The 16,673-nt window shown below is 40.4% G+C and overlaps 1 protein-coding gene across 3 annotated transcripts; it reads left to right on the top strand.

Moving 5' to 3' along the window:
* Positions 1 to 2,825: 2,825 nt before the first annotated feature.
* Positions 2,826 to 16,430, top strand: Rwdd3 (RWD domain containing 3). 3 transcript variants are annotated; one of them, XM_023561313.2, is made up of 4 exons: positions 2,826 to 2,994; positions 12,331 to 12,818; positions 14,632 to 14,747; positions 14,846 to 16,430. In XM_023561313.2, exons 1-4 carry the CDS (start codon positions 2,910 to 2,912, stop codon positions 14,958 to 14,960), a joined length of 804 nt encoding a protein of 267 aa, XP_023417081.1. In that variant the 5' UTR covers positions 2,826 to 2,909; the 3' UTR covers positions 14,961 to 16,430. The 3 variants fall into 3 exon arrangements, with proteins under 3 accessions (XP_023417081.1, XP_005007879.1, XP_023417080.1); XM_023561312.2 differs by lacking the exon at positions 2,826 to 2,994 and adding an exon at positions 3,002 to 3,456; XM_005007822.4 differs by lacking the exon at positions 14,846 to 16,430 and having other exon boundaries at positions 12,331 to 12,771; positions 14,632 to 14,746.
* The last annotated feature ends 243 nt before the right edge of the window (positions 16,431 to 16,673 follow it).

Genomic DNA, 16,673 nt, shown 5'->3' on the forward strand with positions numbered 1-16,673 from the left:
TAGAACTGTTTTCCCTCAAAAGTTAAATGAGCTATGTCCTGGGATGGTGGTTTCAACTGGAAGTGGCACCACTGGAGTTTTAAATGCTCTGTCTATGGACTTGCGAGACACGTATTTAGAAAAATTGCATGTAAAATGATATTACTCTAGTAAATCATACACTTGTGTATGTGCATGTGGGGGCAGAATAGTGATGTAGCTTGGGATAGATAATGCTAACTATAGGCATTCAATCCACATTTAAATGTTTAGAATTTTCAGTAGCCTGTGAATACAAGACAATTTATTACATTACGGTAGACTTAGACATTTGACATGTAGCTGATATTTTCATAGTGTGAGAAATATCAAGCTGACATTATGCTGTCTCTGTGATGATTACTTCTAAATGTCAGAGTGCAGAAACTTATTCATGGGACTTCAGTGCCTTAGGATAGTGTCAATTTAGAAGACATTCACATCAACTTTTTTATTTAAACATGTTAAATGAAGTATGAAAAGCAGGTTAAGAAATAACAGGGAAAGGAAGAGCAAAGAAAAAGCCTATTGAATAGAAAAATTTAAATACAGTAATAGATTATGATACCCTTACATCAATTTCCATGGACCCCTTGCTGACAGCAGGCTCCAGTGACTGCCTCCTAAAACTTCTGACAGCTGTAATCATGGTATGCATATTATTTCACTCACAGCACTTATATCGAATTTAGAAAATTAGAACTAGGATAAAAATATTCAATTATTTTGTACACCATCTTTAATAAGTCAAATAACTAAATTAATACTTTCCTACCATTTTGAATAGTCACATTGGTCTTTAAACCAAAATTAGGTAACCTAGAGATATTTTAAATAAAAAATTATTTTGTTCACTAATCTCTTTAGCAGTTGATTATGAACCTACTGAACTGTTTGAACTGTTGATATTTTGGAAATAATTCAAAGGAGTAGTTTTTCTTTCTTTTAAAACAAATTGGCCACATTAGAGATGATTATGAGTTTAAATAAACCTTTGTCTTTCCAATTATATGCACAGCAGGCCTCTTAATTGCGTGGGGTCACTCAGTTCCATCCTCTGAGAAACACTTCCTCTGCAGTCTATCTTGCTGTATTTCCTTTCTGATCGTGGAAGCCAATACCTCACTTTTTCAAACCCCCACCCTCCTTTTTAAAGCCACAGTGGGAATGATGATGATGGCAGTATGAACTCTCTGTCTTAAAATCAGACAAGTTTATTTCGGTATCTGCAGGCCAGTGACAGAAATCACTCTGTAGCCACCTACCTTCTGCTTTTTCTCATAAAGTGGTATTTTGGACACATAAAACAAAAGTTGTGGGACCTTCCTGAGTAATATAGGCTGCTTTTTGGGTTGCAAAATTTTAAATTGTTACTTGAAAAACAAAAAGGCAAATCCAAAACGCTGAAAGACAGACCTACTACAGAGAATTATCTTGTTCACTAAAATCAGAGTTGAAACAGAATTAATTGCAAATTTTGCTACTTTATTGACATTGCTCAAATTTTGAAGTTTATATATGTCACTGATTAGCATGGGTCCTCATTTTAGTGATAATGGAAATTAAAACAAAAGCCCTGATTGTAGGAAAAAGCTTTAATTGAGAGTCAAAAGAAGCAAGGAAAGAACTCCAGGGATAGTAGTGGGACAGGGCATACTCTGATAAACAGGATCAGACTGGCCCATTTGTGTGTCAAAGAAACAGTTTTATCTGGTGCTTGCAGCGAGCTTGAGATAGATTGGGTAATATCTTAGCTCTGGTTTCATAGGTTGAAGCTTTGTAATTTCAAGGGTAGTCTGATTCCCAAGGGAGGAGTTTTCACGACCTGAAAGGTTATTACAGTCATGTGAGGCTCTGCTGGAATACAGAGTGACCTTGTGTTTAGGGCAAGGAGACTTCTGAGCCTAACTGTTCTCAGTCTTAGAAGGTGACAGGAGGTTAGATAGGGCCATTACACATGACTAACATGACTATATGCAGAGCTGAGAAGGATTCGACCCAGAGTTTCACAAAATGAAGGTCAAGCTTTGTTCTTTTAATTAACTGTGGGATATTTGTAAGCCTAACTGAGGAATATGGACTCAACAAAAGCCTCTTTTAAGTCCCTAATTGCCTCAGGAAAAAACACAAATCATGCTTTTGATGTGCAGCAGGTGAAGGGCCCAGGAGTTAAGTTTTGTTCTTTGTTCCTGTAGTGGTTTCTGACTATGTCATGACTATGTCACCTGTAGAATTCAAGGATGACTATTTCATCATTAAGTTTCAGGAGTCACAGTTGTGTAGGAGGCCTCAGAATCCACACCTTGTCCAGGGTGCCTGAGCCAGTGCAGCTTAGGGAAGTTGCTACCAGCCTGGGGCTCCTTCCAAGACTCCCAAACCTGGTCACTAAGCTCCACGAGGTGAAGATTTTTGCCTGTTTTGTTCACTGCGGTGTCTTCCTCATGGGGGAGCCAAAGATTCTTGGTCTCCTGGTCTCCTTATTTTTTTCTTCCTGATTTCCAAGTTTGTTTAGCCCCCTAACCACTAGCAACCCAGTAGTCCAAGGCTAAGTATGCACAAGGACTGGCGAGTTCAGAGCCTGGGGTTAAAGTCGCGGGACTTGGGGCTTTGCGGGAAGGCGATCCTCAGCCTATGAAAGCAGAAGGTGGGCAGGGCAACCGTGGGGGGCGGAAGAGTCCCGCGTGAAGGCCTTTAACCTTCCATGAGTCCTGAAGGAAGAGGTTAAGTCCCGCTGGGAGTCAAGCAGCAGGCGCTGCCAGGCAGAACTCCACCGCCCCTCCCGCCCAGCTGCGCGAGCGCGGGCGCCCCCTGGTGGCCGCGGGGCCGCACTGCCCCGAGCCGCAGAGGTGGCGGCGGAAGCGGAGGCGCCGAGCCCGCGGGGCCGTGCGGACATGGCGGAGCCCGTACAGGAGGAGCTCTCGGCTCTGGCCGCGATTTTCTGCGGGCCCCGCGAGTGGGAGGTGCTGAGCCGCTCAGGTGACTGACCCCGCGGCGGAGGGACGTGTGCCCTGCGGCCGTCCGCAGGCCGTGAGCCTCCGAGGTTCCTCCGCGGCGCCCCGATGCGCACGACGGGGCTGGGCCCGCGGCGGGAGCCCGGGTGGCCCTGCGGGGTGCGGCGTGTCGGGGCAGGCAGGGGTGCGAGGAGACCCCTAAAACGGCACCCGAGTGGCGCGGGGCGCCCTGCTCCACCTGGCCCGCACCGGCCGCGTCCTCGCCCGGAGCCGCTGGCTCTCCTGGGGCCGCCCGGCCTTCCCGACCTCTGCTCTGAGCGCCCTTGCCGAGCCCCGCCCCCGACTTGCTCCCTGCCCTTCCCGAGCTCCGCGCTGAAGTCCCTGGACACGCTCACCGGGGCTAGCCCTGCCTGGCGTCTGCCTGCCTTCCGTCTCACCGGGGCAGGGACCCTGTCTGCGCTTTGCAGGCTCCTGGGCCCCGCACGTGGTAGGAAATGTTCAGCCCTAACCATATCTCAGTTACACTTCCAAACTGACCGCCTTTCTCATCCTTTTATTTGGGTACTGAAAGGTGGTTGTGGATTGCAGGTTTGAGGAGTGCGTTGATCATTTATCCCTCATGTGCTGATTCCCTGTTATCTGGAAGCTTCCACAGGGCCCTGTTTTCTTTGGGAGCTCACAGTCTGGACAGCTGGCTTGCTACCAGCTTTCCTTCCTCCTTCCTTGATTCCTTCCCACCTTCCCTTGACTACTTTTTAGATAATATCTGAAACTGGTTCTGCCTTGGTTTCTATAAAAACAAAACTGCCATTTAGGAGAACGTGCAACAATGCAGAAAATTCTTAATTTGCACTTCTTTGAAATATATTTGGTACATTTTGGGGGCCAGAGGATTTACCCTAATATTACAGTGTAACTCCTAATGAAATTTGGGACTGTTACAGTGTAAGATGTGCTGGAAAGGTGGCAAAAGCCACCTAGGAGTAAGTAAGTTTACAGTCTTCATGTGGCGAGTTACTGGCTCACAGAATGGGAGTTGGCACCTTTCATTTATTCCTTTTTGCATTCACTACACACCTTCCTTAACGACTGTTCTGCCCTAAGCACTCTGAATCTGTTAGAGTACTGGGTTTGCTTTCTTTAGTGCCTAATCCTGTTTTGTACTTTTGGAAATAACTCCTTAAAATGCTTATGCAGGAACCCTTTTAGTGTGGTCTCGTCACCCTGATTGAGTAGTATTCCTGTTCTTTATTTCTCTTTTCTGTTTCGACTGCTGTCTTTGTTGGTAATTCTGTCTGAGGCAGCTATTTGAAGATCTCATTACTTTTCTTAAATTCTTTTATTATGGCTCAGTTGCAGGTATTTGGAAAAAATGAACTTGTGCTGTCCCGTCACACCTTAAAGAGATGGTAGTGGTCTGGGCTAAGAGTGCCTACTTAAGCATTAAAGACTGCTGGTGGATCAGAGAAAACCCAAAAGAAGGAAGGGCTGAAAGGAAGAGAGCAGTTTCTTAATATTGAGAACACTGTGGACCCTTTATCTGCTGTTAAATTGAGCATGACTTTCAAGCCATGCCTCCTAATTAATTTAATTCAATGTTCTGACATCAGTAAGTAATTGAATTATAAAAGAATTCAGTGTAACAACTTAGGACATTTTGTTGCTGAAAGGTTCATTGGAGAGGAGAACAGTTCAGTGATTGAAATAGGGATGTTTGATGCTCACAGCTGGGAATTAAGGGTTAGGTAAAGACTTCTGTATCAGGCCCCAGTGAACATGCAGCAGGCTGCTGGCTGCCACTGCCAGTGTTACTTCAGTCTGGACTCCAGGATATAGCACTGTGAAGCCCATTGGCTCCTTCTTGGCTTCCCCCAAATAAGCTCCTTGTTGCGGATGGAATCTGGACCACCACACAGGGCTTATGGTTCTGTTAAGAAGGCAGTCCAGGAGCACTTAGCTGCTAACCCTAGGGTCAGCTATTACATAAGACTCTAAGGTCGAAAAGGCTGAATAATATGATTTGGCTTAGTGGGACTGATTTATGCTAAGAAACTTAGGGGATTTATCTACATTTTGTCCTCTGCCATAGTTCTGGTAAGCTTGTGGTAAGAGGCTTCGAGTATAACAGTCTCTTAGGGGTAGTTTGAGAGCAGGCTGTGGCTAGACCAAATCAGAGATAGTCTGTTCATCTCCGTGTAGTATGTTCAGCCCAGATGCCAGGCTTAATGTGGTCTTGGTAAAACTTTGTATGTATCTTAACTTGCTAAGAGGTACTCTTCACTTTATTTTGCAGGGAAGGTAACTGATGCTTAGGCTGGATAAATAACTGCAAGGCTCCAACATGTATGGACCTTTACACTGCACCATGTTCTTTGTTGGTGATGGGCCTGCTGTATCCTGGAAACAGTTCACAGCAAAGAAACATTTGTCCAGAAAGAGCTCACTCACAAGCAGTCAGAGAACATGGATGAGACCCAGTCTGTATGCAGACCAATCCTGAAGGGGAATGTGCATTGTGTGTTGTGTGTGTGTGTACCAGTGAGGCAGGTGAAGTTGGTATTGTTATATATCTTTATTTTCTTGATGGTTGATAGCGATTATATTACTATAGGTGGTGCTCGGTATATGTAAAGAGTTGCATTTTTGGAAGTTATCTCAGATCAAAAAGGTGTAAAATGAGAGGCTTATCACAGCACTGTCACCTAGAGTGTTTGCATAGAGTGCATTTGTATATTTTATTGATGATAATGTTCAGATTGGATTGGACTCTTTTGCAAAATGAATCATGACTGTCACACATTGAGCCCTGTAAATATGCTCAGCTCTTCCCTGATGGTTGTCAGAACTGAGTGCATCTTTATAAATCTGATTCAGCCTGCAACACCACTTTTAAAGGGTGAAACAGCCACTTTTGTCTTTTTTTCTTTTTAGCTTTTTTTCTTTATTTTGTAACATATGTTTAAAAAATGTAAAAATCTAGCCGAAGCATAGAGCAAAGTTTTTGTGAATTCATGCTGTGACATACGACCTGGGAGTAAGAGAAAAAACCTTTGTGGTTTTCTTCAGTTTTATTAGGAGGAGCTCTAAAAATTGACAAGCCAACAAACAAAATATTCCCTAGTAAACAAGTGTAAGGAACTTAACATGTTAAGTTATACTTAGCTGTGTGTGATACGTAAATGGTTTCTTATTGGGCTCTAAATGAATCCTTAAAGAACTCATTCTCTTAAATGTTGTTCACTTTTTTCCAGTGTCTTCTGTGATTGGACCGTATTTCTCAACCTTTATTGTGCTTTGTAAACTAAGAAATAGAACCTATAGAAAGGGTGCAGTTCATTTTCTCCAGTTTGAATTTTTGTCATCTAGTGAATGTTTAGGAACATGCTTTCTTTCATGTGTTTGTAAGGAAAGATAAGGTTTGAAATATAATTTTTTTTTAGTTATGAAATGGATATTTTTATTATAAGACAGAGTGACATAAAAGACAAGTAGCAAATAAATATATTTGGGCAGGACCTGAAGGGCAGACCTGTGTTTTTGGTAAGGTCTTTAAGTGGATGAAAATACATAACCTTGGCAGGTAAGAAAAGTTTAATTTACCAGTGCAAGCATACATTCTGTAAAACATAGGTGTTTATTGAGAATGATGAATTTGTGTTCATAACAGTTTTGTGGGGCAAGGATAGAATGGAGATTAGCATTAGAGATGGAGCACAATGGTTTGTCTGTTAACCACTCTATTTCTAAGCTGTTAATAACTTTGAAGCAGTTAGGGACAACTTTGTTTTCTTTTTTATTGGAGGGAAAGAGAAAACAAGAAAGAAATTAGACTTACAGTGCATGTGACACAGAAAAAATTCTGGGGCAAAACAGAGCCGGCTTAATTGCTTGAATAAATTAAGGCAGATGAGAAATGAAAAGGGTAAGGTACATATTATAGAGTTTTAGGGAGAAAATGAGTTTTTAAAAGGTTGTGTAATTTTATCACCATATTAAATATCAGCAGACTGGAATGTTACTGGGCTTTTCATTTTCTTAGAGAGCATCATTTTGTATAGTTTAGCTACAGGCTGTATGTGTTGGCAGGGATTTGACAGGAAGACCAATTGGGAAAACTGTTAATCCTTTCCAATTCTTAAAAGAATCAGAGTAGTTTTTCTTCTGAATGTGTGTTATAAATAGTAGTTTCACACTCCTAAGTTGAAAGTCAGGGTTTTCCTCCATTGCACCCACATTCTCTTTGTTTACTAGGACCAGAAAACTACAAAGAGAGCTGTGAGAGTTGGTAAGGATCTTATGGCTGGGCCCTGCCTCTTTCGGCTTTTAGAACCATAATTCCTGTTTTCCTTGGCTCGCAGCCCTTCCTTCAACTCCAAATCCTTCTGCGTAGCATCTTGTGTCTGCGCCTGCCTGACTTCCTTTGGCGGTAAAATCTCCTCTGCCACTCTGTTAAAAGGACACTTGTAATTACATTTAAAGTCACCTGGACAATTCAGAGTGATTTTGTCATCTTAAAATCCTTAATATAATCATGTTTACAGAGGTGTTTTGCCATGTAAGCGGACATACTGACAAGTTCCGGGGAAAGGGATGTACACATTTTTGTGTCTGGTAATCAGCTTACCAGACCAGTTCCAAGGACTTCTGAACTTGTGAGCATGATTACAAGCTACTAGCTTAATTGTATAAACTGTACAAGATTTGAGTTTCTTGTATCCCCTCTTTATTCTATTTTATATCTTGATGTACCGCCAAAGCCTCAGATGCGTAGAGAGGCCTTTTGGGAGGTGATGGAGTCATGGAAGCGGTACTCTTCACTGGATTGCTGCACTGATGTGTTTATGGCTGGCTATAATGTTGGGAGGTAAAGCCTGGTAGGAGGACTGGTCACTGGGACATGGCCTGAAAGTGTCCATCTCCTTCCCTCCTCCCTTATCTCTCTCTGCTTCCTGCTGCTCTGTCTTGAGCTGTTTCTCCCCGCCGTACTCATCTGCCATGCTGCCGTGTTGGACCCAGCTCACTATGCACTGAAACCTCAACAGACCGTGAGCCAGACTAACCTCTGCTGCTTTAACTTATGGGTGTTAAATATTGTGTCCCAGCAATGTGAAAGTAACGAAGACATTTTCCATGCTTCCTGTTTGGTTTTTAAAACAAAGTTGAGATATTTCAATGGTAGAGCAAATGTTGATTTAACCACACATTCAGGGTCTGAAAATATGGTAACAAGTTCAAAATACCATGGACATTGTAAAATAAGTGCTAGAGAGGTGCTGTGGATATTGACACAGTGCTGGTAGATGGAAAGTTAAGGCCTTTTTAGACCATAGGAAAGCAAGAGGAAGACCTAGAAATGGGGTTGTATTCAGGATATAACATAAAGTGGATTACTTAAAGCTGGATGTGGTGGTGCATGCCTGTAACCCCAGCACACTAGGAGGCTCAGGCAGGAAGGTTGTAAAGAGGAGCCTAGTCTCAAAAAAGGGAAAGAAGGTAAGAAGAAAGGAAGGAGAGAAAGAGACAGAGAGAAAGGAAGAGGAGGAGAAAGGAAAGGAAGGAAGGAAGGAAGGGAAGGTTAGTGACACAGGTTAGTACAAAGGCCCTGGTTCAATCCTGAGTGCTTGGGTCAGAGGAAGCGCTGGAGAGGAAGTTGGTGACTGAGGTTGAGATGGTAGGCTGGCTTTGTGTAAGAGTTTGAAAGAGGCTGGCAGTACAAAGGACACTACTACAGAAGTGAGAAATCTGAATTAGGGGGCAATAGTGTGAATGGAAAAAAGTTCCATAGAATTCTTGTCAGAGTTTTATCACTGAATGTTAAGTATAAAGCAAAGAGGGAAAAAGAAAGAGCTAAAGTTGGTCTTAAGATTTCAAGTCTGGGTACCTGGAGCAAAATGGTGGTTCATAGCATTGTGCTCTTGCAGAATGCCTGTGCATTTAGTGATTTAGGAAAAGAAGACAAAGTAGTGAAGGGAGGGGCAGAGATACAGGCAAAGTACTAAGAGAAGAGAGATTTTTAGGAGATTGGTTTAAGAGGTTCAGATGTTGTAGAAGCATAGGTCACAGCAAAGGTCATTGATTGTGGCTGTGTCAAGGTCACCAAAATACCCTTAGACTCAGAAAAACTGTTGCACTCCGGGTTTCATTTTGGTCTGGTGAAATGATAGGGACTAAAATCAGGAAAGAAAAGGCTCAATTATGGGAGTGAAGTCCATGAGAAACCAGGAGCAGCCATCCAAGTATCCTCTTCCAGTGGAGTCATGCAGACATGATGAATTCTCAAAGCAATAATGGGTGACAGTATGTGAGAAATGTTCCCAGCAAGTGTGCTAACTTAAGCCTTGATGCCCGTATTTTTTTTATTGGGGCTCAGCCATGTGGGCTGAATGCAGCACTTGCATGACTGACTCCAGCTACTTAGAGTTCAGCCTCTAACATTAGAAAGAGTCACCATAAATTGCATAGTTGGCATAAACTATTTAATCAAACTGGGATTGTGTGACCCAAGGCTGGGGGCCTGCAAAAAACGCTCTTAGCAGGCAGAAATTAGAAGGATTCAGAGCTCATCTCTATGGAGCTAGCAATGGGTCAGTCTGAAAGACAGGTCCTTCTTGAAAATGTGCAGGGTTTCAGCAACCTAGGCCTGCTGGGAGGAAAGTGTTACCACTTTCCTGCAAGCAGCAATTAGGAGGTCTTTGGGAACATTTGAGAATGAAGCTTTAGAAACAAGTGATGTTAGAAGCCACAATGCAAGAAGCTGTGGAGAGACTGGCTTATGGGAAAATAGATGCAGATGTTGAAAATTATATTTTACAAAGATTGAGGATGAAGGGATAGAAAGATAGTCTTATGGCTTAGTGAAATTAGTTGCTTTGGATTTTTTTTCTTGAAGCAGGAAACAGTGACAGGGTTGGAAAATACAGGCACAAGAGGTGACAGGTGTAGCAGTGCCTTAGACAGTAGGGTTTCCTGTGGTAGAGAGAAGGACACAGAAAGTAGAGAGGAGGAGAGAGGAACGTGGTAAAAAAAAAAATGTGTGTTGTTAAGTGGTTAGGCAGTTCCTAAGCACAGTCCTTGGGTCGCCATGCAGTTCCATAGATTCAGCCTGAAGGAGATAAGAACCATGTAGAGTCAGACAGCCTGGCTCACTGCACAGCAGGTGGCATGAGCATTGTGATCCCACTGGTTTTCTTTGTCCCCTGTTCCGTGGGTAGTAGGGAGATAGGGCCAACTGGGCACGTGCACACAGTGGAGCTTTGTCGCAGCTGGGCAGCACTGAATTTAGGAGCCCTTTAATCTGTTCACCCTGACTTAAACATTTCATAATATTGTGTACATGTATCAGAATATCATAGTATCCCATATGTATCAATTAGAAGTAAATTTAAATTAAATGGAAGGAAATCCTCCACTCTTATAAAGGAGTTATTGGCAATTCTAGGCAACCTCTTTCCTGAAGAAATGTGTTCTTTTGTTAAGGTGGTCTGGAAAAATATCTGCCTTGTGAGCCAGGGAGAGAAACCCTCTAATCTCCAAAGTTGTCTGTTATATGAAGGTGTACAACAAAACTCTCAAGGCCTTGTTCAGAAGACCTTCAGCGATGCCACAATATGGAGAATTATCTCCCAAGACACGCACACATCATTTATGTGAATTATATGTATTTGTATATATTTATACTTCTAAATAGACATTTTTAGGTATAGAAGATATGTCCAGGAAGATGACTTTGCATGTATCTGTGCTATCCTGCTTGAAGCACTGGATTGCATTAATGTGATAGGGTCCATATCTTAACCATCGATTCTCCTAGGAGACAGGTATACATGTGTACAGGTGTCGTACTTGGGCCATGGCAGGCATTCAGTGCATACATGTTAAATAGTGTATGATTGAACAGTGTGGTTGTTGAATGAGAAATGAATGAAAAAATGTTTGAAAGTTGTACTTCTTTGAGTGAATGCGGATCCTCTCAATGAAAACTGAAGAGTTGATTCAGCCTAATGTTCATATGTTATTTGCAGGTCCATTGATAATACTCATTTCACATAGAAAAATGTATTAATCTAACTGACATATAAGGAGTCTACCTTAACAATAAAGTATATTCTTAAAAAGATAATGAAAGAGGATGGTTTTAAAAAATGTGATAGACTTTAGAGGAATATACCTTTTTAGGTTTGGAAAATCTGTATATAGTACACATTTTACTTAGGTAATACAAATTTAAATTATAAGTAATGTTTTTAGGATGGTTGTTGCCTGTGATTCTGGGTTGGGTCCTAGAATAGTAACTCCTTACTGAAGGTACTGGCGTCTAAAGAAAATCTCTGTAACTGATGTCCTTGGTCTTGTATGAGTCAGTATCTGTAACAACGGTTTTTATATACATAGAGTCAGATGGCTAGGAAGCGATTTTAATATTCTGTTGGGTTCTTTAAAGTGGGGATGCATTCAGGTTTCAGTTGTTGAGGCTGTTAAGCAGCAGTCCAGGTATGAAAATGAGAAGGCTTTGACTGCTTCCCTTGTAAAGCAGGATAGAACAAGGGCATATGGCCGAAGAAGTAGGCAGAGAGGCCAGTGCACCTCAAAGAGATTCATTTGCACTCAGTTCTGTTCTCTGCTCTTCTGATCTGTGTGCTTCTGCTCGCTGCAGAATGAATCAGCCTGATGTTTTATCAACTTGTTGAAAAGTGGGGTGAAGTGGTGTGGAACACATCAGAGGGGTGAAGCCAAGCAAATCTGAAAGAGGGCAGAGTATTTCATCTCGTGTCCTGTGAGCCTCCCGCCCCTTTTCCTGGAGCCAGGAGAGGCTGAACTGATGTCCACTCAATTTCAATTCACCTTGCTACTTCCCATTACACCGACAGTGGTACATTTAAAGTAAGAGAGAGCAAGTCCAGGCAGTTCCAGTGTCACACACAGTCACCAGTTTCTCTACCACCCTGCAGCCCCAGATGCAAGTGTGGCTTACCACACGGGGACCTTCAGAACCTAATACATAACTTTTTAGTTACTGATTTTCCATACACATGTGGTAGTGTCCCTTGAAAGTTCCTAAGAGTTATGAGTGATTTCCAGTTTCTCAACTAAGTGTGGCTAGAAAAAAGTGTAATGAAAATCATTTTTGGTGACTTAATAAAATTAGGTGATTGTAAGTGTAAATGCCAGGTCAGTCTTGAGTGTGGATTATTTCCTCCCACCACACACACGCATTGAGTGGCCTTAGTATTGCTTGGCTCTTCATATAATAACAGTTTTCCATGAGAAATAAATTGACATTTGAAAGAAAATTTCTAACTTATTAGTATTCCACTCAAATTGAATTATGTGCAGCTAATGATTATTTTTGGATGCCTTTCAGAGAAAGATGGGACCGTGTTCAGAATTCACACAAAAGCTGAAGGCCTTATGAATGTGGATGTACCCTTGGAGTTGGTGTTCCATTTACCGGTCAATTACCCTTTGTGTCTGCCTGGTATCTCAGTTAACTCGGAGCATTTGACCAGAGGCCAGTGTATGACTGTGAAAGAGAAGTTACTTAAGGAAGCGGAGAAGCTTTTACTGGAGCCCATGATTCACGAGCTGGTTCTCTGGATCCAGCAAAATCTCAGGCATGTCCTCAACCAACCAGAGACCGGGAGTGGCTGTGAGAAGTGTACTTTTTCAATAAGCACGGCTGTGGACGATGGATTGTGGCTAACTCTTTTGCATTTAGATCACATGAGAGCAAGGACAAAATACATCAGAACTGTGGAGAAATGGACTTCAGATTTAAGGCTTACAGGAAGACTGATGTTCCTGGGTAAAATAATACTGATTTTACTACAAGGAGACAGAGACAGCATCAAGGTGCCAAGTTAAATGTTCATTGTGAATCTGATTATTTTATGCTTAACAAAGTGTGTCTTTAAGTGTGTTTATGACAATGGGATTGATTAATCATTAAGATGTTTCTGCTTTCCCGATTACCATATTAATGGATTTTCATTTTCTTTTCCAAGAAGGACTAATTTCTAATTGCAGCTATAAGCTTGCAATGCTCAAGGATAGGTATATTTTAAAAATCATGCCACTTAATGAAAGTGATAGGTTATTAAAAAGAAAAATACGTGTTTTTTTTTTTTTTTTGTAAAAAGGTGTTTTTGTAATTATCGATGAAGCTCAGCTTTGTAAATGTGCACTAAATGTTTGTGCATATTAATTTCTTTCCATGATTAGGCATAGCACAGTGTGTATTTTTAGGAAGTCTAAAATTTGTAACTTACTGATAGTTAAAAGTACATTCTGACACTTTTAATTTTGTACCTGTAATACCTGGTAAGAGAAGCTCATCCGTTATAACTGAGATTTCGTGTTAGAGATGCAGAATCATTGGAACTGTCGGCCTGTCACCTCCAGCTAACTTCCGCTTTCCACCTGACTGGTCTCAGCAGCTGCTTTCAAAACCATCATCTGCTTTAGATTTTTCACATACTTACTCCAAACGCTTCTAACCTGTCCTATATGCCACCAGACAAGGAACACTGCTTATTATATTTTAAATCTTAAAAGAGTTACAGATCACTTCAGTTTTATAATTGCTGATAGGTGGGGTCAGGAATCATTACAGTAGAATTTATTTAAAATAGATTCAGTGTGAGCAGTCTATAATCTTAGAGACTTGTAGAATAATGACCTGTGTTTTTCAAGATGAGTTCTTACTACAGCATTCCTTTGGCATTTGGTTAACCAGATTCATGCTGGGCTAAGTAGATAGATAAAATAATATTTCAAATTAAATATATATTCTGGATTGGGGCCTGATCAAGGAACTACATAGTTTAAGGCAATTTGTAGTATATCTATAAACTTTGATTTGAGTAAAATACTAGCTGACAAAAATGAGACAAATTAATTTTCTTGCTCATATTTACCTTAAAGGCTCAAATTTTTCTTTCAGCCAGCTCAGGCATATTAGGATAAATGCAGCTGTTTTGTAAATATTGTTACTCAGATTGAATCATCAATTACTTAACAAGCACTTTCACATATTACTAGAACTCTGCTAATGCAGAGAAATGATACATTTCTAAGAATTTTTAAAAGCTATCTTTAAAATGTCATATGAATTTCTCTGTTAAATTTTTATAAGATTGTCTACTAGGATGGAGAATGTGCAGATGAGTTTGTAGATGCCGCCAGCTTGGGATGGTGAGTGCTGTACCTGCTGACTCCTCACAGTTGCTGGGTTAGCAGAAGTAGCAGCAGCACCTTGTGCTTGTCACTGAGCGATAGCATTACATGTCAGGTGCTCCTGTATGTGCTTGGCATGTATTATTTCATTCAATCATCACAGCTTCTCCTAGAGTAGGATCTGGTTATGAGTACTATTTTGCAGAGGAAGTTAATTCAGGCACAGAGGATTTAAATAACCAGCCCAGAATCAGAGATAGTAGGCCAGTCTAGATTTAAACTAGTTTGATTATATTGCTTTTTATTCCTGTATTTACCAGGACGTTATTCTGCTATATATGTAAAACCACTGTATAACTCTGTTACTGAATGGTTCAGAAAGAGAGTGCTTTTTTAGCATGAAAATAAACCTTCAAGTTTATGGCTCTTTTAAACTGAGACTTAGAAATTCAGAGTAAGATATGTACTTAATACCTAATTTGTCATTTAGGAATACCTGATTCTTCAGAAAACCTCCAAAGTAGACGTGGACTCAAATGGAAAGAAATGCAAAGAGAAAATGATTAGTGTACTGTTTGAGACAAAAGTACAGACGGAACACAAAAGGTATAATTTAGTACTATTGCAGATGGAAAAGCAACTGAATTGATAATTATACTCTGACAAATCCAGGCATATTCATGAGTTTCTCTTGTATAATGCAGGTTTCTGGCATTTGAAGTCAAAGAGTATTCAACATTGGATGAGTTACAAAAGGAATTTGAAACTGCAGGACTTAAGAAGCTTTTCTCCGAATTTGTTCTTGGGTTGGTAAAATGACAAGAATCTTTTGGTAAAACAGCAGTGTGTTTTGTTGTTTTTGCATTAGATTTTGGGAGGAGGGTAATCAAAATAGTCATAAGGGAGCAATTTAAAAGTTTCCCTGTAGCAAAATCACTGTAATTTCAGGAAAAATGCCTTCCATTTTATGGAGTATTAAACATGTGAAGAACCCATATATTCTAATGTTTGCTAGGAAAGACCAAGTTCAATAGATGGCACATTATTTGGACCACGGATTTAAAGAAACATGTTGCCAAATGAGGGCTTGTTTTTATATAGACTGTTTGTTTGGAACAGTGCAGTTGTCTGGCTGAGTTTTTTTGTAATTAAATGATTTTTTAAAAAAAAGAAATTTGTTTCCATATTTACTTTTTTCCACAGTTACATGTTAAGCATTTAATCATGAGTTTTCCCCATTCAGCTTATTGTGCCTAATGTTTTAAGTTGATTGTTGAGAAAACTGTAACACTGATTTCTTTGTGGAATTACATAAATCACTAGTTTAAATACAAACCAAAGTTCTATATATCCTGATACATAATTGCTTTATTTGAATTTCCATATATTTGATAGCTAAAGGACTAGAAAATCTATTTAAATTGAACTTCTTATTTGAAAAGTCTAATTTCTGGTCTTATAAGGGGAGAAAAGTCACACAAAATGGGTTTGGCTTGATAGAAGTTAGAGACACTGCTTTTTATTATGAAATCTTTCAGATGATGATAAAATATATTATGAGCTGAGTGGAGATGGTGGCAAACGCCTGTAATCGCAGCACTTGAGAGGCTGAGACAGGAGAATAGCTGGGAATTTGAGGCCAGTCTACAGAGGCCTCAGTTTGAGGCCTGAACTACAGAGCAAGAGCCTGTCTCAACAAAATGAAACAAAAACAAAAACAAACAAACAAACAAACTCAAAAAACATGAAGCCAGTTGTGACCGAGAAAGGATATTTTTGTGCATGAAGCTACCTGGGCTTCTGAAATCGGAGTTGGAGTCATGGAAGAAAGGTCAAGTGGGTCCTCTCTCACTGTCACCTTTAATGTACACTGATGCCATTTTAAAGTTATAACTCGTGCAAGAAGAGTGAGGAGAACATTATGGCGTGCTGAATCGTATTTTTTGACATTGCTGTTTTGTAACCATGATGGTTCAGTCTGACTATCTTATTTGTAGACACCTTAGTTAATTAAATTATGGCTACCTGTTTGTCATTTTATGGAGTTGTATTAATGAGGGGAGATTTTAAGTTTATTTCATCTCATTCTAGGGTGTTGGTGATTTTTTTTCCTGGAGAACTAGCAAATGTTAGATTACATATGAGAGAGTACACAGGGCAAGGTAAGGAACCCTAATTAAATGCATAAGTGAGGAAATAGGATATAAATTTTGGGCTGGTTATTATTACCCTTTTATTTGATTTACTGTAATTTTAGGGAAATTTAAAATAAACATAATTGGATGCGAATATTGACTTGACTTCAAGGATCTTAATAATACTAAACATTATCACTATCAGTCCTATAATAGTAGCAATAGTAAAAGGTTAGGTTTGAATTGTATTACAACAGAATGTCTGGTCCTTTGTTTTACTTTGACTCTTTCTGTTACTAGGCATTCCTGCTCCATGCATTCTGATACTGACTTTCAGGTTTAACTACCTCGGAGAAAGAGTTTGGTTCAAATCAAATAGAATATTAATAATGAACTT

The sequence above is a fragment of the Cavia porcellus genome, unplaced genomic scaffold (genome assembly GCF_034190915.1).
Source record: "Cavia porcellus strain 051 isolate PalLab524CR breed Dunkin Hartley unplaced genomic scaffold, mCavPor4.1 scaffold_1, whole genome shotgun sequence".
Classification (NCBI taxonomy): Eukaryota; Metazoa; Chordata; class Mammalia; order Rodentia; family Caviidae; genus Cavia; species Cavia porcellus.

What these genes read in the sequence shown, in the direction of transcription:
- Rwdd3 (XM_023561312.2), top strand. Translation starts at nt 3,078, where the DNA reads ATGCGCACGACGGGGCTGGGCCCGCGGCGGGAGCCCGGGTGGCCCTGC. An exon ending in GAGACAGAGACAGCATCAAG is followed by an intron (nt 12,819 to 14,631) that starts GTGCCAAGTTAA and finishes TTTGTCATTTAG; the next exon opens with GAATACCTGATTCTTCAGAA. An exon ending in GTACAGACGGAACACAAAAG is followed by an intron (nt 14,748 to 14,845) that starts GTATAATTTAGT and finishes TGTATAATGCAG; the next exon opens with GTTTCTGGCATTTGAAGTCA.